Consider the following 21,247-nt stretch of genomic DNA (forward strand, 5'->3'; position numbering starts at 1 on the left):
TCAGATTCCACTCTGGTATCCACTCAGGGCTCTACAGATATAAACTCCAGATGGTACTTTGACTAAAAATGCTCATTTCATTTTTCAAAGACTCTATCAAGGGAGTGCTGGAAAATTCCGTTCTATTCAGATTTCGTTTTGATAACGAATGTTTCTCTTCCGATTTTCCTGGCTGGTTTAGAACAGCGCATCATTATGCAAATGGCAAAACCTCAGTTGAAAAAGTGAGGGTTGTGAGGAGAAACTTCAACCGAACGTGCATGAATTTACCCTGTTCATACTGTGTCTACTAATTTTCCTTTTCATTCTCTAAGACAGTGTTTCTTAAACTTTTTAAGACAGAGGAACACCAAACAATAATTTATTTTTTTATGAGTAACACCAAGGATTTTTTGGTGAGGAAAAAAAAGATCAGGAGTTAGAGGGGAAAAAAGGTCTCCTGCCCCTTTAAGGGTGGCCATTTTGATTTCTGTTGTTCTCCACGGCACACATCCAACTTCCTCGCGGCACACCACTGTGCCGCGGAACACGGTTTAAGAAACGCTGCTCTAATATCTCCGGCTGCGTGAGAAGATGGCTTTCCCGACTGTGTTTCGAAAGGCTCCCTTCACCTCTTTGTTCCTCAGACTGTATATGACGGGGTTCAACATTGGCGTCACAGCTGTGTACATAAGGGCTATCAGCTGATTGCTTTCGGGGGTGGAGCTGGATGTGGGATTCAGGTAACTCAAAAGGGCCGTTCCATAGAGCAACGTCACCACCGTGAGGTGGGAGGAGCAGGTGGAGAAGGCATTACGCCTCCCTTCTGCCGATGGCAGCTTGAGGATGGTGGAGATGATGCGGACGTAGGAGAGGGTGATCAGTAGGAAAGGACCCATCACGAACAGCACCAGAATGGAAAAGTCCACGATCATGTTCTTCCACGTATATGTGCAGAGCATCTTCTGTAACGGCTGGGCAGAGCAGAAATAATGGGGGATGTGGTGGGTGCCACACAAGGGTAGGCTGAAGAGCAACACAGTCTCAGCTACGGCCACCAAGATACCGATGAGCCACGATGCCCCCGCGAGCCGCGCGCACACCCGATCACTCAGGATGGTGGCATAGTGCAGCGGGCGGCAGATGGCCATGAAGCGGTCGTAGGCCATGGCCGCCAGGAGGCAGCAGGCGGTTTGGCCCGTGACGGTGAAGATGTACAACTGGAGCGCGCAGCCCGTGAGGGAGATGGTCTTCTCCTCCACCAGGAGGTGGACCAGCAGCTGCGGGGTCACACTGGTGGTGCAGCAGATTTCCGAGACGGACAGGTTCACCAGGAAGAAATACATGGGGGTGTGGAGGGAGGGGTTCAGCTTGATCAGTAGGACAATGAGAAGGTTCCCCATCAGGGTCAGCAGGTAGGTGAGGAGAAACACCAGAAAGAGAAGGATTTGCAGCTTGTTTAGGGACGAAAACCCCACCAGGATGAGGACACCGATGCCCGTCTGGTTCTCTCCAGAAAGACTCTCCCAATTGCTCATCTGTAGGGGCGACAAAGAACGACACCGAGCATGAGGCAAACCCAGAATGTGGACGTGAATCAAGCTGTGATGGAGAAGTGGTCACAGAAGACTCATGGGGCGGGGGGGGGCGCTGCTTTCCGGAAAGCCGACTAAACCACCGACACTCGCCTCCTTGCTCTCTGGGACTTCTCACCACCCGGCCCTACTGGGCCAGATTTCCTGGTGTGACAGAGCATTGGGGTTTTCCCATCTCCTGCACCCCCGTAATGGCACAGACAGACTCCACCAGCCAGTAGAATAGAGGGAGTTTATTGTTTCTCCAGGATACAGCACAGCACAGATGTAATCCGGTTACAGGAACTGGGGCTAGGAGGCCTCAGGGGCCCCCCCTTGAGATGGGGGGTGGCGGGGCCCTACAATCCCAGCCCCCTCCCTAGCTCCTTCTCCCCTGCTTCCCCGACAGAAACCAAGGGTATGTCTACACTACAAAGTTAATTCGAACTAACAGACGTTAGTTCGAATTAACTTTGATAGGCGCTACACTAGCGCTCCGCTAGTTGGAACTTAATTCAAACTAGCGGAGTGTTTAATTTGAACTAGGTAAACCTCATTCTGCGAGGACTAACGCCTAGTTCGAATTAGCTAGTTTGAATTAAGGGCTGTGTAGCCACTTAATTCGAACTAGTGGGAGGCTAGCCCTCCCCAGCTTCCCTGGTGGCCACTCTGTTTAGTTTTGTTCAATAAAGAGAGTTGCTATTTTTGAACACACGTGTCCTTTATTTTGTACAGCAGGAAGGGGGGCTAGGGAGGGGTAAGTGGAAGGAGGTGAGGGAGGAATGGGGTACGAGCCCCCGATGGGGAGGATAGGGTGGCTCTGTGGGCTCCTCGGGGTGGAAGCTCTCCTGCCCCTGGATAGCAGCCTGCGGCAAGTGCAGCCGGGCTGATGGCCGAGTGCTGTGATGTGCCCAGTGTGGGCACTCCGGGCACTCCAAGCCAGGACTGCTTTGCAAGCGGGGCACCCCTGAGAACTGTCTGTCCGGGGTGGGGGTCAGGTCCCTTTAAGCACAACCCTCGGCTAGCCTGAGACAGCAGCTCCACGCTCTAAGTCCTAACCTGATGCCCTGCCGGCACTGCTTCCGGCCAGCCTTAACCTCGGTTCAGGATCCACTCAATGTGGACATGCTAGTTCAAATTAGCAAAATGCTAATTCGAACTAGTATTTAGGTTTAGATGCACTAGTTCGAATTAGCTTAGTTCGGATTAACTAATTCGAATTAAGTTAGTTCGAATTAGTGCTGTAGTGTAGACATACTCTAACTCTCTTCCAGCCCTGCCCCCCAGCCAGGGGTGGCTTTCCACCTTCCTTTGTTTCTCTCCCTGGAGGGTAGCTGGTCAGACAGGTTGAGAGACCTTCTTTGCATAATGACTGATCCCCTGCCCTGCTGGGCCATGCTACAGCCAGCGGAGGTCACTCCCAACCCACTGCCCAGCATCCAGCAAGGTACCCACACTACGTCACACCTGGTCTCCCCTAGCCAAGGCACAGAGCCAAGATCACACCCCCACCCCAAAAAGCCATACACACACTGAACCCCTTCAGGTGCGAGGACAAGGCTGTTTGGGGCCCAGCTTCCAGGAACCCAACCCCCAACTCGGATCAGAACCCCAAGTAAGCCCATTCCCACCAGGCCCTTGATTTGCACCCTGATATCTACAGTGATTGACACTGGAGTTGAGAGTAAATAAAAGGGATTTTATTAGGGACAAGCAGGAAGGTTTAAGGCAGTGGTTCTCAACTCGTTTCAGTCCGTGGACCACCAGTTGAGAACCACGGGTTTAAAGGGGCTGCAAGAGAGAGCGGAAGAGCAAAGCGAATTAGAAATCGAAAATGACAAGAAAAGCCGAGTTAGTTCTAACACTAAACGCTCAGCATAGACACACCCTAAAAATGTTCTTAGGTCACCTACACCTTCAAGCCAGGCAAGATCCTTTTTCCTTGGGGTCTTGGCTTCATTCTCTACGTAGCAACATGCCAGCCAACGACAAAGGAGCAGTATCTTCCCCTTGTTTTATAAGGTTTCATAGATTCCGCTATTAGGCGGGAACTTGGAGTTCTCCTCCCCACCTTCCATGGGAAATTGCCTGGCCAGACCCTACCAGTTGGAGCGATCCCAAGTCTTTCTAAAACCAGACTCTGAATAGATTTAAAGGGCAAAAGAGCCTGTTTACATGCGTTCACACAGACATTGAGGGAAACACCCTTGATGACTCTGAATTGCACATTTTAAACCAGAGGCCATTCGCCAGATCTCCAACTTCACACACAAGAGTGATCCATGCGCCAAAATAAGAGACACGGAGCCAGCGGATTGGGAGATTAACATTGACGAGTTCCATTATGTCCAAAGCATCTTCGAGTTACACGCATTTGTGTCCATGGGTCAATGTCATGAACCATGAACAGGAATGGAAGAGGAACCTTAACACAACAGTGCGGTTTCCTTCCCATTGGGGCCCAATCCTCATCAGGCAGCAGCTGATGTCGCTGGGTGTATATGAAACAAGCTATGGCAGGATAGGTTGGCTGGAGATTTGACTCTGACATAGTAGAGCTACAGCTGGTTTACTCCAGATAGGGAGATGGAGAATTGATCTAAAGTAGCAACATCAGTGGCAATATCAGGAGATCTCTTCTTCCTCTTTGAACACTTACTCTGCCCCCATGAAAATTCAAACAGGGACCTTTCTTTCTCCTCGTAAGAGCTACGTGGCAGAATCTAGATCGGCCTTTGCGAGTGCTTTCCTCAGCACGACCATAGCAGGAAACGGTCCACGGTTCTTTCTCTTTTTTCCTCAGCCGAAAAAGGCAAAATAGCGCTTGACCGACATTCGATTCCAAGGGATCGATATAGAACCGAATGGACAATCATATACGGCCCTCAACGGCTATTTTTTCTCAGAGAAATGATTTTTTTCCCAGGAGGGATTCCGATGTATTTCTGGGTTTGTTGGCTGACATTGGGACAGGCCCTACGTCAAAGGCAAAAATCCCTCGCCAGTAGGAAAGAGGGCAGTGTAGCTTCTTGTTGCTGGCAGTGGAGGGAGAGTTTCAGGGCACTCCTAGACCCTGCATTGATAAGCAGGAGAACAGGGACGTGATGACGGAACCAGATATTATGTGGGGAGAGGGTCGAGGGAAATTCAGCAGAAAAAGTCCACCAGGGGCAGAGAATGTGTCATGAGGGGATAATGGGAGGGGAGTCCCTTCCTAGAAAAGGTCAGGGGGAACGCACCCAGTAGGCTGCATCCAGACCCCAAAACAAGACCCTCCTTAAGAATCAACGTTGCCGCTCAGATTCAATGGATGATGCTGGGGGTTGGGAAACAGAGGTGAGGAAAGACGAGAGAAGGGAGAAGTCGGAACCCCCCCCCCCCGACACAGCAACAACACAGACGCTGAATAGACGCATGGCGTGGGAATGGGCATGTCGGGTGCACGTCTCTGCCTCAAGTGGGCCCTATGGAACCATGGGACACAGACTTCACCTAGTATCATTAGCGTTAAAGCACTGAAGCCAAGGATAATATGTAAAAACACTGTGAAGAGGTTTAACATCCATCCAAGCTCTTGGGAATCTATGTCATCAGATCACACCACCTGGCGACAATTATTACAACAGGGCACGTCATTTTTCGATAGGACCTGTGCAAGTCATGCAAAAGAACTCCGCCTCAGAAGGCAAAATGCTCAGATGCATGAAAACGGAAGTCGACTGGCATGTAGCTATTGTAATCGACTGGGCAAATCCAATACTGGATGCGTAAGCCATGAAAGAAGTTGCAGATCCAGGCACAACTCATAGATTGTCACTGCCGCTGCTTACCACCGTCTCTCGAGACGAATGGATCATCTACAGTAGACTTCCAATAACCCAGCACCTTTGGGATCTAGGTGGTGCCAGATTATTGGATATGCTGAAATATCAGGAGGTACTGCATACTCCCAACCCAATCCCCCCTGCCAACCTTATGATCAGGTCCCGGAGCTGCTGGTACAGATGCACATCTCCCTCCAGGCACTGGGGTACATGCGCTGAGAGGCCGGCTTTTTACTGAGCTGGCCGGGACGCCGTGCATAACCCAATCCCCCTTCCCTACTCTTCCCCAGAGCTAAGCACCTCCCCTCCCTGCTGTAACCCATGTGAGAGCAGCTGACCTGAGCGGTTCCGGAATCCGTCCCTGTTCTGTCAGGAGCACTTGCCATTTTGATGCTGGACTGCCAGGAGTGCCGGACAATTGGGTGTCAGACTGTTGGAGTTTTACTGTATATATATAAATCCAAGAGCAGAACCTAGCTCATGATTGGTAAATGAGTGGATTTCAAACAGAGAGATTCAGCGAGTATCCGAGTAATGGATAGATGAATAGATAGACTGCTGGGTGGATTTGACAAAGATGGGGTGTATGGGGATAGATAGATAGCTAGATAGATAGATAGATGGGGTGTGTGGGGATAGATAGCAAGATAGAGAGATCGAGGGGGTTTATGGGGATAGATAGATGGTGTGTGTGGAGTTAGATAGATAGATAGATAGCTAGATAGATAGATAGATAGATAGATAGATAGATAGATAGATGGGGTGTGCGGGGATAGATAGCTAGATAGATAGATAGAGGGTGTGTGTGGAGATAGATAGATAGATAGATAGATAGATAGATAGATAGATAGATAGATAGATAGATAGAGGGGGTGTGTGGGGATAGATAGATAGATGGATAGATAGATAGATAGATGTGAACACACACTATCCGCGTGATCAGACACAAAAGCAGGTTCTCTGTGCCTGTATGTAAAATGGAAATGGAGAAATCAGCGACATGATTTCACTATTATTGCAGGTCTGGGCACAAAGTCCATGGACTTGAGTGGGAGAACGGTTGAGGGATTTTTCACCTATCTTGTGTGAAGCACAAAGCCATCTCCTTGCTGCCGGCTCTATGCCGTGTAGAAGGAATCAGAGGGCTTATTATTTCATTCACTGGCTTCTGGGACCAAGTCTCTGGAGGAAATTCCTTGTTACATTCCTCGGAGGAGGAACAGCCCAGCCTCAAACATCAACAAAACACACTTCGGTAGTTGGGTCATGTCACGGGAATTGCCCCATCCTAGCAACATCCGCAACATGCTTGTGTTCTATATAAAGTTTGGGATGGGATTTCCTCAGAGGGGCATAAGGGGATACTTTATCTTCTAGATTCTAGAAGGAGGGATGATTTGTTTAAGGTCGGAAAAATGGCAACTGAAACTGAACGATGATAAATGTAAAGGAACGCTCGTTGGGAAAAAATAATCCCAACTCCACATACAATACGATGGGGACTAAGTTGGCTACAACGACTCAAGAGAGAGATCTTGGTGTCATTGTGGGTAGTTCTTTGAAAACATCCACTCAACGTGCAGCAGCAGTAAAAAAAACCAAACCGAATCTTAGGAATCATTAAAAAAGGAATCATGGTACGCCCACGTCTTCCATGTTGCTCTACTTGAAAGGTCCCTTCAAGAGTCCAAGAGGGGGAAGGTTCTGTTCCCGCTGGGGAATTACTGGTGTCCTTTTTACTCCAGATGCAGACTGAACCCCTTGGTTTAATTTACTGCAGAATTGGAGACCTATACCTTTCACTCACGTGAAGAAGACCTCAGCCCCTTGGCTAATCAAGCCCATTCTGAACGGTGAAGAACGGAAAATTACCAAGGACCCTAGCAAGGCCCTAGGGACAAATACAGCATAAAAAATTCAGGGAAAGAGATGGGGAATTTTTCGATTAGCTGGAAATCATTGAGGTGGTATAGGAGTAATGAATTCCCCATTTACTTTTTACCTCTTCTTGAGATCCTTGATTAGTTTAGTCACCCTGAGTTCACCGCTGTTACATAGTATCACAGTTAGTTTCCTCTCGTTCATTGTCTGCTTCCCTTGCTGCCTATTTTTGTTCAACTGCACAACCAATGGCTGGGGGGCAGTGTGAAATAGATGGAGGAACCCAAAGGATGGAAGTCGGTGGGGTTTCTTGTGAACCGTCAGTCACAGCATGGTACTGGGAAGTGTCTCGGGGGCGGCCGGTCTCCACATGACCACGCCACCAAACTTCGGAAAGTTCAACTTGCCCAGTGCGAGGGCGACCAAATTTACCCCCTGCAAGTAGCAGGGACTCCAGCGGGATGGTGAGAAAGTCTTTATGTGTCACAGAACTCTGGCCTGGCGGTTCAGCCAAGTTCCTTAACACGTCGTTCTAGAACTTTCCGCTCTGTTGTGTTAGACACACCCGGTCCAGGGCCCGGGGCAGGACAGTCTCCCACAAACTTGTACTAGGGCAGCCAATGAGTGTGTCTTGAGTTAGACAAGTTTCCTCTTTGCATGTGCTGAACGCAGAGTGACACACAGGGAAACAGGGAAGGCAACTTAGCCCGAGCGAAGTCAGCTGGTGTCATTTCCATGTGTTCACGTCATGGGGTGTCTACTAACCCGCCTGGCCGTTGCTTGTTGCTCTGATTATTGTTACCATCCCATCCTTTGCCCAATGAATGTAGGAAGCAGAGATCAGGGCATTGATGTGGGATTTACTTTGTTGACTCAATTTGTGTTGGTGGCTGTTGGCAGTGTAGCCTGGGAAAATGAGTCACGCCTCCACCCAATTTGGCTTGATCAATTGTGACTTTGTTAGTACAATTACGCTCATTTAGAGAGTCTCGATGTAATTTTCCTGAGAGACAAGGAAAAACAGTCAAGATTGACCAGGCAAAGTCACCCAGGTTAGATTATTACCATAGGCTACATTCGTGAACACCTAGGGTATGTCTAGACTACATACCTCTGTCGACAGAGGTCTGTAAATTAGGCTACCCGGCATAGGGAAATGAAGCTGCGATTTAAATAATCATGGCTTCATTTAAATTTAAATGGCTGCCTCGCTCTGTCGACCAGCTGAAGATCAGCTGTTTATCGGCAGGTCAGGACAGTCTAAACGCGCCGCGGTCGACAAGGAAGCCTTTGTCGACCGACGCACGTATGCCTCGTGAAACCCCTAGAAGTCCGTCCTTCTTCCACAATGGTCATCACCTGCATGGCTCTCCGGATCTGGTCCTTCAGTAGCCTTCATCATTTTCAGGTTGAGCGTTTCTCCAGCTTTGAGCCCTCTTATATAGAGATATTTCAAAGACTTTCCTATTCTCAATTGCTAATTCCCACCCCCAATGTTGATCCAACCCATTCTCCATTGTGTTTTTCATAACCTGTGCATAATCCATGCTCGAGCGCTAATAATAATCTGAATTTGTAGTTCCTGGGTCATATTGCTCTGTTTCTAAGTTACTCCCAGGCGGGGGAAATGCTGTTGGTTTATCATCATGGCTGTGTCTACACTGTCCACTTATTCCAGAAAATCACCCGCTTTTCCGGAATAACTTTTCCGTTATAAGCATTTCCGGAAAATCATGCCAGTGTAGACGTATTGTTTTTACTTCTTACTCACATCTTCCAACATGACGTTCCTGATCTTGCCTAATAGCATAATTGAAAACAAATCAGCAAATTAGATCAAAAAATTCAAGTCTCCCACCTTCCCCATACCCACAGAGAAAGTTACCTGATCATAAAGGCAATCAGGTTGGTCAGGCATGACTTTCCCTTGGTGAATCCATGTTCACTATGCCTGATCATTACCTGATAGAAATGTAGCCGTGTTAGTCTGGTGTAGCTGAAACAAGATACAGGACTACGTAGCACTTTAAAGACTAACAAGATGGTTTATTAGATGATGAGCTTTCGTGGGCCAGAATATTTGATCTGAGGAAGTGGGTCTGGCCCACGAAAGCTCATCATCTAATAAACCATCTTGTTAGTCTTTAATGTGCTACATAGTCCTGTTTTTTGATCATTACCTATTCAATTCACTCCCTCTGTGACAGCTGGTATTGGCCACTGTGGGCAGACAGGATACTGGGCTGAATGGACCTTTGATCTGACTCAGTCTGGCTGTTCTTATGTTCTTAAGATAGAATAAAAACCATCCCATTCTGCTGGCCAGGATATTCCAGCGTCTTCATGTATTTAAATGAATCCTCGGCACCTTTCAAGCAAGGAGTCATAGGTCTGTAACCCAGGGGTTCTGAGACCACCAAGAGGAAGAGTTTAGGCTGCTCTACGATCTGACTTAAGAGCAGCACAGCTCTTCGAACCTGCCATCGAGGCTCATGGGTTTTACTCTTCACGTGCCAGGTTCAGTCCAGTTTGTTGACAGCCCGGGTGGTTTGACATGGCACGTAGATACAGTCATAAAACGGCTGGGCCAGGTAGGGAGGGCTTGATTTGCAATTTATTATATTTAGGCAGCCACATAGGTCGACACACAAACCAAACGGTATTTCCCCAAATAAGAAGAGAGTATGACATTTTCGTCATCTAGCTATGCATCGATGTGCTATCTACACGGGCTTTTGGTGCAGTAGTGTGATATATTGATGGCCCCTCTCCTAGTTATATGAATTTTTATCACAAGTGTAATTTATGTCTGTAATTTACAATATCAACAGTTTCAGAGGGGTTGCCGTGTTAGTCTGGATCTGCAAAACCGACGAGGAGTCCTGTGGCACCTTATAGACTAACAGATTTATTGGGGCAGATGCATGTAGTGGAAATTTCCAGAGGCAGGTATAAATATGCAGGCCAGATTCAGGCTAGAGATAACGAGGTTAATTCAGTCAGGGAGTGTGAGGCCCACTTCTAGCAGGTGATGTGGAGGTGGACTTTAGACTACATGCCTCTGGCGACAGAGGCATGTAGATTAGGCTACCTGGCACAGGAAAATGAAGCCGCTTCATTTAAATTTAAATGGCCGCCGCGCTGTGCCGATCAGCTGTTTGTCGGCTCAGCGCTGTAGTCTGTTTGCTCCATGGTCGACATCAAAGGCATTTGTCGACCTCCCCCATATGCCTCGTGGGATGAGGTTTACCGGGAAGGTCGGCAAATGCCTTTAAAGTTGACCGATAAGCATCCAGACTACAGCACTGAGCTGACAAAGAGCTGATCCACTCAGTGCGGCAGCCATTTAAATGTAAATGAAGGGGCGATTATTTAAATCGCCGCTTCATTTTCCTATGCCAGGTAGCCTAACCTACATGCCTCTGTTGCCAGAGGCATGTAATCTAGACATACCCCAAGAGAAGAGAAACTGCTGTTGTACTTGGCTAGCCATTCCCAGTCTTTGTTTAATCCTAAACTGATGGGCTGTGTCTAGACTGGCAAGTTTTTCAGCAAAATCATCTGATGTTGCGGAAAAACTTGCCAGCTGTCTACACTGGCCGCTTGAATTTCCGGAAAAGCACTGACCATCTGTAAAATCATCAGTGCCGTCCTGGGTCAGACCAAAGGTCCATCTAGCCCAGTAGCCTGTCTGCCGACAGCGGCCAACCCTAGGGACCCTGGAGGGGATGGTCCGGAGACAGTGACCAAGCCATTTGTCTCTCCAGCCTTCCACAAACTTTGGGCAGGGACACCACTCCTACCCCCTGGCTAATACCACTCCATGGACCCAACCTCCATCACTTGATCTCACTTCCCTTTAAACTCTGTTCTAGTTGTAGCCTTCACAGCCTCCTGCAGCAAGGAGTTCCACAGGTTGACTCTTTGCTTTGTGAAGAACAACTTTCTGTTACTAGTTTGAAGCCTGCTACCCATTCCTTTCCTATGGCGTCCTCTAGTCCTTCTTTATGGGAACTAATGAAGAACTTTTCTGTATGCACCCTCTCCACCCAACTCCTGCTTTTATAGACCTCTATCCTGTCCCCCCTCCGTCTCCTCTTTTCTAAGCTGAAAAGTCCCAGTCTCCTTAGAATCTCTTCATATGGGACCTGTTCCCAACCCCTGATCATTTTAGTTGCCCTCCCCTCTCCCAGCCTCTCTCTTCCCCTCTCCCACCTCCTTTTCCCAGTCTCCCCCAGTTTTGTTCAATAAAGACAGATTCCATTTTTGAACACAATTGTCCTTTATTTTGTACATCAAGAAAAGGGGCTAGGGAAGGGTAAGTGGAAGGAGGTGAGGGAGGAATGGGGCACGAGCCCCCGATGGGGAGGACTGGGCTGGCTCTGTGGGCTTCTGGGGGTGGAAGCTCTCCTGCAGCCCCCCAATTGCCCCCTCTCCCCAGATGGCAGCCTGCGGCAAGTGCAGCCGGGCTGATGGCCGAGTGCTGTGATGTGCCCAGTGTGGGCACTCAGGGCACTCCAAGCCAGGACTGGTTTTCAAGCGGGGCACCCCTGAGAACTGTCTGTCAGGGGTGGGGGTCGGGACCCTTTAAGTACAGCCCTCGGCTAGCCTGAGACAGCATCTCCACGCTCTAAGTCCTCCTCTGATGCCCTGCCGGCACTGCTTCCGGCCAGCCTTAAGCCCGGTTCAGGGTCCACTCAATGTGGACTTGCTAGTTCGAATTAGCAAAACGCTAATTCGAACTAGTTTTTAGTTCCAGACGCGTTAGTTCGAATTAGCTTAGTTCGAATTAACTAATTCGAACTAAGTTAGTTCGAATTAGCGCTGTAGTGTAGACATACCCTCAGAGTCTAGGAAGCCACTCAGAAGTACTGAGACATATTCCATGGAATTAGACCATAGGGAGCCCTGGAGAAATGCACTTGACAGCCAACCATATCCCAACCCAATCCCCACCAGAATCTAACATGCCGCATTTGGCAGACACGGCCGCGAAGGGAGAAGTTCAAATGGACATTTGAGTAGAGTATCTTGGAATTTTTCCAATATGAGAATTCTGGGGGAAATGGCTAAATTTGCTCCTGATATAGAGGTGAAAGTTTTGTCTAACTTTTCTCCTTTGGAGATATTTTTTCTTTTGACATTTCAAAACTTGAAGATCGACCAGAGCCCTGGAAATCCACGAATCTCCCTTTCGCATCTGTGCCTCTCTACCATCCACGCATGTGGACTTGGATCTCCATGGTTCATTACTGAGGATACGGAGGCAGATACAAATGTTGTATCTCTGCACGGCTCTAACGGTATAAAATCAAGATGGTTCTTTGACCAAATAGGCTCCTTTGATTTTTCAAAGAATCTACCCAGAGAGTGATAGATTTCTAACGGAAATTTCCTTTCTATTTTGATTTTATTTTGTAACAAATGTTTCTCTTCCCATTTTCCTTACAGGGTTACAATTTGCCAGTGGTGAAGCTCCAGTTAAAATAATGATGGTATACATCAAACAAATATTAATCAATCCCCCGCTTTCCCACTGTTCCAATTCATTGTACTTTTCAGTCTCTAGTAAGTCCGGTTGCGTGAAAGGATGACCTTCCCGACTGTGTTTCGAAAAGCTCCCTTCACTTCTTTGTTCCTCAGAGTGTAAATGATGGGGTTCAACACAGGGATCACAATTGTGTACATGAGGGATATCAGCTGATCGCTCTCGATGGTGGAGTTTAATTTGGGTTTCAGGTAACTCAGAATGCATGTTCCATAGTACAAAGTCACCACCGTGAGGTGGGAGGAGCAGGTGGAGAAGGCTTTACGCCTCCCCTCCGCTGACGGCAGCTTGAGGATGGTGGAGATGATGCGGACGTAGGACAGAACTATCACTAAAAAAGGGCCCAAAACAAACAGCACCAGCACGGCCAAGCTCACGATCGCGATCGTCCATGAGTTAGTGCAGAGCATCTTCTCGACTGATTCGGTGTAGCAGAAATAATAGGGGATGCGGTGGTCTCCACACATGGGCAGGCTGAAGGCCCGTGCGGTCTGAGCTACGGATACCGAGATGCCGATGAGCCACGAAGCCCCCATGAGCCCGGCACACACCTGACCACTCATGATGGTAGTGTAGTGCAACGGGTGGCATATGGCCACGTAGCGGTCGTAGGCCATGGCCGCGAGGAGGCAGCATTCCGTGAGGCCTGCAAGTATGAAGATGTTTATCTGGGCTGCGCAGCCCGTGAGGGAGATGGTCTTTTCCTCCACCAGGAGGTGAACCAGCAGCTGAGGGATCACATTAGTGGTGTAGCAGATTTCTGAGACAGACAGGTTCACCAGGAAGAAATACATGGGGGTGTGGAGGGAGGGGTTCAGCTTTACCAGCAGGACAATAAGCAGGTTCCCCATCAGGGCGAGCAAGTAGGTGAGAAGAAACACCAGAAACAGAAGGATTTGCAGCTCGCCAAGGTAGGAAAACCCCACCAGGATGAACACACCGGAGAGGGTCCGGTTCTCTCCAGCCTGGCTCTCAGAATTGGTCATCTGTAGGGGTGAGAAAGACCAACACTGTGTCGGAACGAAATGAAACAAGTGGGTGAGAATCACACCATGTGGACTGGGGTCCTTACCATCGCAGATGCTTGAGATTAAAACCGGCTGCAGTTCTGTGTATAAATATGTAACCAGCCCCAATCCTCATCAGGCAACAGCTGGGGTCACAAATTCTTTCGCTCTCCATGAAAATTCAAAAAGGGACCTTTCTTTCTTTCTTTCTTTCTTTCTTTCTTTCTTTCTTTCTTTCTTTCTTTCTTTCTTTCTTTCTTTCTTTCTTTCTTTCTTTCTTTCTTTCACGGAATCATGGATTACTAGGACTGGAAGGCACCTCGAGACGTCATCGAGTCAAGTCCCCTGCCCTCATGGCAGAACCCAGAACTGTCTAGACCATCCCTGATAGATATTTATTTAACCTGCTCTTAAATATCTCCAGAGATGGAGATTCCACAACCTCCCTGGGCAATTTATTCCAGTGTTTGACCACCCTAACAAGTAGGAACTTTTTCCTAATGTCCAACCTAAGCCTCCCTTGCTGCAGTTTAAGCCCATTGCTTCTTGTTCTATCCTCAGAGGCCAAGATGAACAAGTTTTCTCTCTTCTCCTTGTGACACCGTTTTAGATACCTGAAAAATGCTCTCATGTCCCCTCTCAATCTTCTCTTTTCCAAACTAAACAAGCCCAATTATTTCAGTCTTCCTTCATAGCTCATGTTCTCTAGACCTTTCATCATTCTTGTTGCTCTTCTCTGGACCTTCTCCAATTTCTCCACATCCTTCTTGAAATGTGGTGCCCACAACTGGACACAATCCTCCAACTGAGGCCTAACCAGCACAGAGTAGAGCGGAAGAATGACTTCTCGTGTTTTCCTCAGAACACAGCTGTTAATGCATCCTAGAATCATGTTGGCTTTTTTTGCAACAGCGTCACACTGTTGACTCATATTTAGCTTGTGGTCCACTCTGACCCCCAGATCCCTTTCTGCCGTACTCCTTCCTAGACAGTCGCTTCCCATTCTGTGTGTATAAGACTGATTGTTCCTTCCTACATGGAGCATTGCTCAGTGAGGAGGGGGAAATGGTAACAGGAAACTTGGAAATGGCAGAGATGCTTAATGACTTATTTGTTTCGGTTTTCACCAAGAAATCTGATGCTGAAGGAATACCTGACATAGTGAATGCTAGTGGGAAGGGGGTAAGTTTAGAAGATTAAAAAAAAAGAACAAGTTAAAAATCACTTAGAAAAGTTAGATGTCGGCAAGTCACCAGGATCTGATGAAATGCATCCTAGAATACTCAAGGAGCTGATAGAGGAGGTATCTGAGCCTCTAGCTCTCATCTTTGCAAAATCATGGAAGATGGGAGAGATTCCAGAAGATTGGAAAATGGGAGATATAGTGCCCATCTATAAAAAGGTAAATAAAAACAACCCAAGAAACTACAGACCAGTCAGTTTAACTTCTGTGCCAGGAAATATAATGGAGCAAGTAATTAAAGAAATCATCTGTCAACACCTGGAAGATAATAAGGTGATAGGGAACAGCCAGCATGGATTTGTAAAGAACAAATCACGTCAAACCAATCTGATAGCTTTCTTTGATAGGATAACGAGTCTTGTGGATAAGGGAGAAGCGGTGGACACGGTATTCCTAGACTTTAGTAAGGCATTTGAATGGTCTCGTATGATATTCTTATCTATTAACTAGGCAAATACAACTTAGGGGAGGCTATTATAAGGAGGGTGCATAACTGGCTGGATAACCGTTGTCAGAGAATCGATATTAACGGTTCACTAACCTCCTGGAAGGGCATAACAAGTGGAGTGCTGCAGGGGTCTGTTTTGAGACCGGGTCTGTTCAAAATCTTCATCAACGATTTAGCTATTGGCATAGAAAGTACGCTTATTAAGTTTGCAGATGATATCAAACTGGGAGGGGTTGCAAGTGCTTTGGAGAATCGGATCATAATTCAAAATGATCGGGACAAACTGGAGAAATGGTCTGAGGTAAACAGAATGAAGTTGAATAAGGACAAATGCAAAGTGCTTCACTTAGGAAGGAACGATCAGTTTCACACATACAGAATGGGAAGCGACTGTCTAGGAAGGACTACGGCTTAAAGGAATCTAGGGGATATAGTGGACCACAATCTAAATATGAGTCAACAGTGTGATGCTGTTGCAAAAAAAGCAAGAAGAACCATTTAATTCCTTCCTGCCTCTTTCATCGCACCACGCTGAGTGCATTGCTGTCTACCTGTCTACAAAACATACTTTTTTTTTTTACTTCAAGTTCTTTGTAGAGAGGGAACTTCAAAAAAACTGGCAGGACATGGACTTGAGAGATGGGGAATTACAGTGAGCGATAACATGTATTGTATTTTCCTACTTTTCGCATCTTCCATATGGGGCTCTCAAAGCATCAGATACTAGCACGCTCCTCAGCAGGCGGGAGAAAATTTGTTCTTCCTGGCCTCTGAGGATAGAACAAGAAGCAATGGGCTTAAACTTCAGCAAGGGAGGTTTAGGTTGGACATTAAGAAAAATTCCTAACTGTCAGGGTGGTTAAACACTGGAATAAATTGCCTAGGGTGGTTGTGGAATCTCCATCTTTGGAGATATTGAAGAGTAGGTTCGATAAATCTCTATCAGGGATGGTCTAGACAGTATTGAGTCCTGCCGTGAAGGCAGGGGACTGGACTCGATGACCTCTCGAGGTCCCTTCCAGTCCTAGTATTCTATGAATTGGACAAGGAGTCCGCATTTCCAGAAATAGGAAGTGCAAAGAAGGCACCAGACCCACAAACACACAAACTCAATGGGAGGCTCAGAGAGAGAGAGAGTGAAATCAAAGCACGAAAGCAAAGGCAACTGCCGGGCCCAGAACTATATGAAAGAACAGGGACTGATTTTCTCATGCAAGGAAAGCTGGAGGGGAGGAGAGAATTCTCCTGCCTCTCGTAAGAGCTACGTGGGGGAATCTAGATCGGCCTTTGCGAGTGCTTTCCTCAGCACGACCATAGCAGGAAACGGTCCACGGTTCGTTCTCTTTTTTCCTCGGCAGGAAAAGGCAAAATAGCGCTCGACTGACATTCGATTCCAAGGGATCGATATAGAACCGAATGGACAATCATATACGGCCCTCAACGGCTATTTTTTCTCAGAGAAATGATTTTTTTCCCAGGAGGGATTCCGATGTATTTCTGGGTTTGTTGGCTGACATTGGGACAGGCCCTACATCAAAGGCAAAAATCCCTCGCCAGTAGGAAAGAGGGCAGTGTAGCTTCTTGTTGCTGGCAGTGGAGGGAGAGTTTCAGGGCACTCCTAGACCCTGCGTTGATAAGCAGGAGAACAGGGACGTGATGACGGAACCAGATATTATGGGGGGAGAGGGTCGAGGGAAATTCAGCAGAAAAAGTCCACCGGGGCAGAGAATGTGTCATGAGGGGATAATGGGAGGGGATTCCCTTCCTAGAAAAGGTCAGGGGGAACGCACCCAGTAGGCTGCATCCAGACCCCAAAACAAGACCCTCCTTAAGAATCAACGTTGCCGCTCAGATTCAATGGATGATGCTGGGGGTTGGGGAACAGAGGTGAGGAAAGACGAGAGAAGGGAGAAGTCGGAACCCCCCCCCCCCGACACAGCAACAACACAGACGCTGAATAGACGCATGGCGTGGGGATGGGCATGTCGGGTGCACGTCTCTGCCTCAAGTGGGCCCTATGGAACCACGGGACACGGACTTCACCTAGTATCATTAGCGTTAAAGCATTGAAGCCAAGGATAATATGTAAAAACACTATAAAGAGGTTTAACATCCATCCAAGCTCTTGGGAATCTATGTCATCAGATCACACCACCTGGCGACAATTATTACAACAGGGCACGTCATTTTTCGATAGGACCTGTGCAAGTCATGCAAAAGAACTCCGCCTCAGAAGGCAAAAGGCTCAGACGCATGAAAACGGAAGTCGACTGGCATGTAGCTATTGTAATCGACTGGGCAAATCCAATACTGGATGCGTAAGCCATGAAAGAAGTTGCAGATCCAGGCACAACTCATAGATTGACAGTGCCGCTGCTTACCACCGTCTCTCGAGACGAATGGATCATCTACAGTAGACTTCCAATAACCCAGCACCTTTGGGATCTAGGTGGTGCCAGAAATTGGATATGCTGAAATATCAGGAGGTACTGCATACTCCCAACCCAATCCCCCCTGCCAACCTTATGATCGTGTCCCGGAGCTTCCGGTACAGATACACGTCTCCCTCGAGGCACTGGGGTACATGCGCTGAGCGGCCGGTTTTTCATTGAGCTGGCCGGGACGCCGTGCATAACCCAATCCCCCTTCCCTACTCTTCTCCAGAGCCAAGCGCCTCCCCTCCCTACTGTAACCCATGTGAGAGCAGCTGACCTGAGCGGTTCTGGATTCCGTCCCTGTTCTGTCAGGAGCACTTGCCATTTTGATGCTGGACTGTCAGGAGTGCCGGACAATTGGGTGTCAGACTGTTGGAGTTTTACTGTATATATATAAATCCAAGAGCAGAACCTAGCTCATGATTGGTAAATGAGTGGATTTCAAACAGAGAGATTCAGCAAGTAACTGAGTAATGGATAGATGAATAGATAGACTGCTGGGTGGATTTGACAAAGATGGGGTGTATGGGGATGGATGGATGGATAGATAGATAGATAGATAGATAGATAGATAGATAGATAGATAGATAGATAGATAGATAGAGGGGTTGTGTGGGGATAGATAGATAGATAGATAGATAGATAGATAGATAGATAGATAGATAGATAGATAGATAGATAGAGGGGGTGTGTGGGGATAGATAGATAGATAGATAGATAGATAGAGGTGGTGTGTGGGGATAGATAGATAGATGGATAGATAGATAGATAGATGTGAACACACACTATCCGCGTGCTCAGACACAAAAGCAGGTTCTCTGTGCCTGTACGTAAAACTGAAATGGAGAAATCAGCGACATGATTTCACTATTATTGCACGTCTGGGCACAAAGTCCATGGACTTGAGTGGGAGAACGGTTGAGGGATTTTTCACCTATCTTGTGTGAAGCACAAAGCCATCTCCTTGCTGCCAGCTCTATACCGTGTAGAAGGAATCAGAGGACTTATTATTTCATTCACTGGCTTCTGGGACCAAGTCTCTGGAGGAAATCCCTTGTCACATTCCTCAGAGGAGGAACAGCCCAGCCTCAAACATCAACAAAACACACTTCGGTAGTTGGGTCATGTCACGGGAATTGCCCCATCCTAGTAACAGCCTCAATATGCTTGTGTTCAATATAAAGTTTGGGATGGGATTTATTCAGAGGGGCATAAGGGGATACTTTATCATCTAGAAGGAGGGATGATTTGTTTAAGGTCGGAAAAATGGCAAATGAAACTGAATGATGATAAATGTAAAGGAATGCTCGTTGGGAAAAAATAATCCCAACTCTACATACAATACGATGGGGACTAAGTTGGCTACAACGGCTCAAGAGAGAGATCTTGGCGTCATTGTGGGTAGTTCTTTGAAAACATCTACTCAACGTGCAGCAGCAGTAAAAAAAACCAAACCGAATCTTAGGAATCATTAAAAAAGGAATCATGGTACGCCCACGTCTTCCATGTTGCTCTACTTGAAAGGTCCCTTCAAGAGTCCAAGAGGGGGAAGGTTCTGTTCCCGCTGGGGAATTACTGGTGTCCTTTTTACTCCAGATGCAGACTGAACCCCTTGGTTTAATTTACTGCAGAATTGGAGACCTATACCTTTCACTCACGTGAAGAAGGCCTCAGCCCCTTGGCTAATCAAGCCCATTCTGAACGGTGAAGAACGGAAAATTACCAAGGACCCTAGCAAGGCCCTAGGGACAAATACAGCATAAAAAATTCAGGGAAAGAGATGGGGAATTTTTCGATTAGCTGGAAATCATTGAGGTGGTATAGGAGTAATGAATTCCCCATTTACTTTTTACCTCTTCTTGAGATCCTTGATTAGTTTAGTCACCCTGAGCTCACTGCTGTTACATAGTATCACAGTTAGTTTCCTCTTGTTCATTGTCTGCTTCCCTCTGCTGCCTATTTTTGTTCAACTGCACAACCAATGGCTGGGGGGCAGTGTGAAATAGATGGAGGAACCCAAAGGATGGAAGTCGGTGGGGTTTCTTGTGAACCGTCAGTCACAGCATGGTACTGGGAAGTGTCTCGGGGGCGGCCGGTCTCCACATGACCACGCCACCAAACTTCGGAAAGTTCAACTTGCCCAGTGCGAGGGCGACCAAATTTACCCCCTGCAAGTAGCAGGGACTCCAGCGGGATGGTGGGAAAGTCTTTATGTGTCACAGAACTCTGGCCTGGCGGTTCAGCCAAGTTCCTTAACACGTCGTTCTAGAACTTTCCGCTCTGTTGTGTTAGACACACACGGTCCAGGGCCCGGGGCAGGACAGTCTCCCACAAACTTGTACTAGGGCAGCCAATGAGTGTGTCTTGAGTTAGACAAGTTTCCTCTTTGCATGTGCTGAACGCAGAGTGACACACAGGGAAACAGGGAAGGCAACTTAGCCCGAGCGAAGTCAGCTGGTGTCATTTCCAGGTGTTCACGTCATGGGGTGTCTACTAACCCGCCTGGCCGTTGCTTGTTGCTCTGATTATTGTTACCATCCCATCCTTTGCCCAATGAATGTAGGAAGCAGAGATCAGGGCATTGATGTGGGATTTACTTTGTTGACTCAATTTGTGTTGGTGGCTGTTGGCAGTGTAGCCTGGGAAAATGAGTCACGCCTCCACCCAATTTGGCTTGATCAATTGTGACTTTGTTAGTACAATTACGCTCATTTAGAGAGTCTCGATGTAATTTTCCTGAGAGACAAGGAAAAACAGTCAAGATTGACCAGGCAAAGTCACCCAGGTTAGATTATTACCATAGGCTACATTCGTGAACACCTAGGGTATGTCTAGACTACATACCTCTGTCGACAGAGGTCTGTAAATTAGGCTACCCGGCATAGGGAAATGAAGCTGCGATTTAAATAATCATGGCTTCATTTAAATTTAAATGGCTGCCGCGCTCTGTCGACCAGCTGAAGATCAGCTGTTTATCGGCAGGTCAGGACAGTCTAAACGCGCCGCGGTCGACAAGGAAGCCTTTGTCGACCGACGCACGTATGCCTCGTGAAACCCCTAGAAGTCCGTCCTTCTTCCACAATGGTCATCACCTGCATGGCTCTCCGGATCTGGTCCTTCAGTAGCCTTCATCATTTTCAGGTTGAGCGTTTCTCCAGCTTTGAGCCCTCTTATATAGAGATATTTCAAAGACTTTCCTATTCTCAATTGCTAATTCCCACCCCCAATGTTGATCCAACCCATTCTCCATTGTGTTTTTCATAACCTGTGCATAATCCATGCTCGAGCGCTAATAATAATCTGAATTT

At 47.5% G+C, this 21,247-nt stretch overlaps 2 protein-coding genes across 2 annotated transcripts; both read right to left on the reverse strand.

Annotated features, from left to right (window-relative positions):
• Positions 1 to 548: 548 nt before the first annotated feature.
• On the reverse strand, positions 549 to 1,517 carry LOC102453742 (olfactory receptor 2D3-like). The gene has a single exon (XM_006121785.2). The coding sequence runs from the start codon at positions 1,515 to 1,517 to the stop codon at positions 549 to 551; it is 969 nt and encodes a 322-aa protein (XP_006121847.2).
• An 11,042-nt stretch (positions 1,518 to 12,559) lies between these two features.
• Positions 12,560 to 13,792, reverse strand: LOC142821035 (olfactory receptor 10A4-like). The gene has a single exon (XM_075911772.1). It carries the CDS (start codon positions 13,790 to 13,792, stop codon positions 12,824 to 12,826), a length of 969 nt encoding a protein of 322 aa, XP_075767887.1. The 3' UTR covers positions 12,560 to 12,823.
• Positions 13,793 to 21,247: the final 7,455 nt, after the last annotated feature.

This window comes from Pelodiscus sinensis, chromosome 30 (assembly GCF_049634645.1).
Source record: "Pelodiscus sinensis isolate JC-2024 chromosome 30, ASM4963464v1, whole genome shotgun sequence".
Classification (NCBI taxonomy): Eukaryota; Metazoa; Chordata; order Testudines; family Trionychidae; genus Pelodiscus; species Pelodiscus sinensis.

Bases quoted from the DNA above. Each gene is read 5' to 3' on its own strand.
- LOC102453742 (XM_006121785.2), bottom strand. From the start codon at position 1,517: ATGAGCAATTGGGAGAGTCTTTCTGGAGAGAACCAGACGGGCATCGGT.
- LOC142821035 (XM_075911772.1), bottom strand. From the start codon at position 13,792: ATGACCAATTCTGAGAGCCAGGCTGGAGAGAACCGGACCCTCTCCGGT.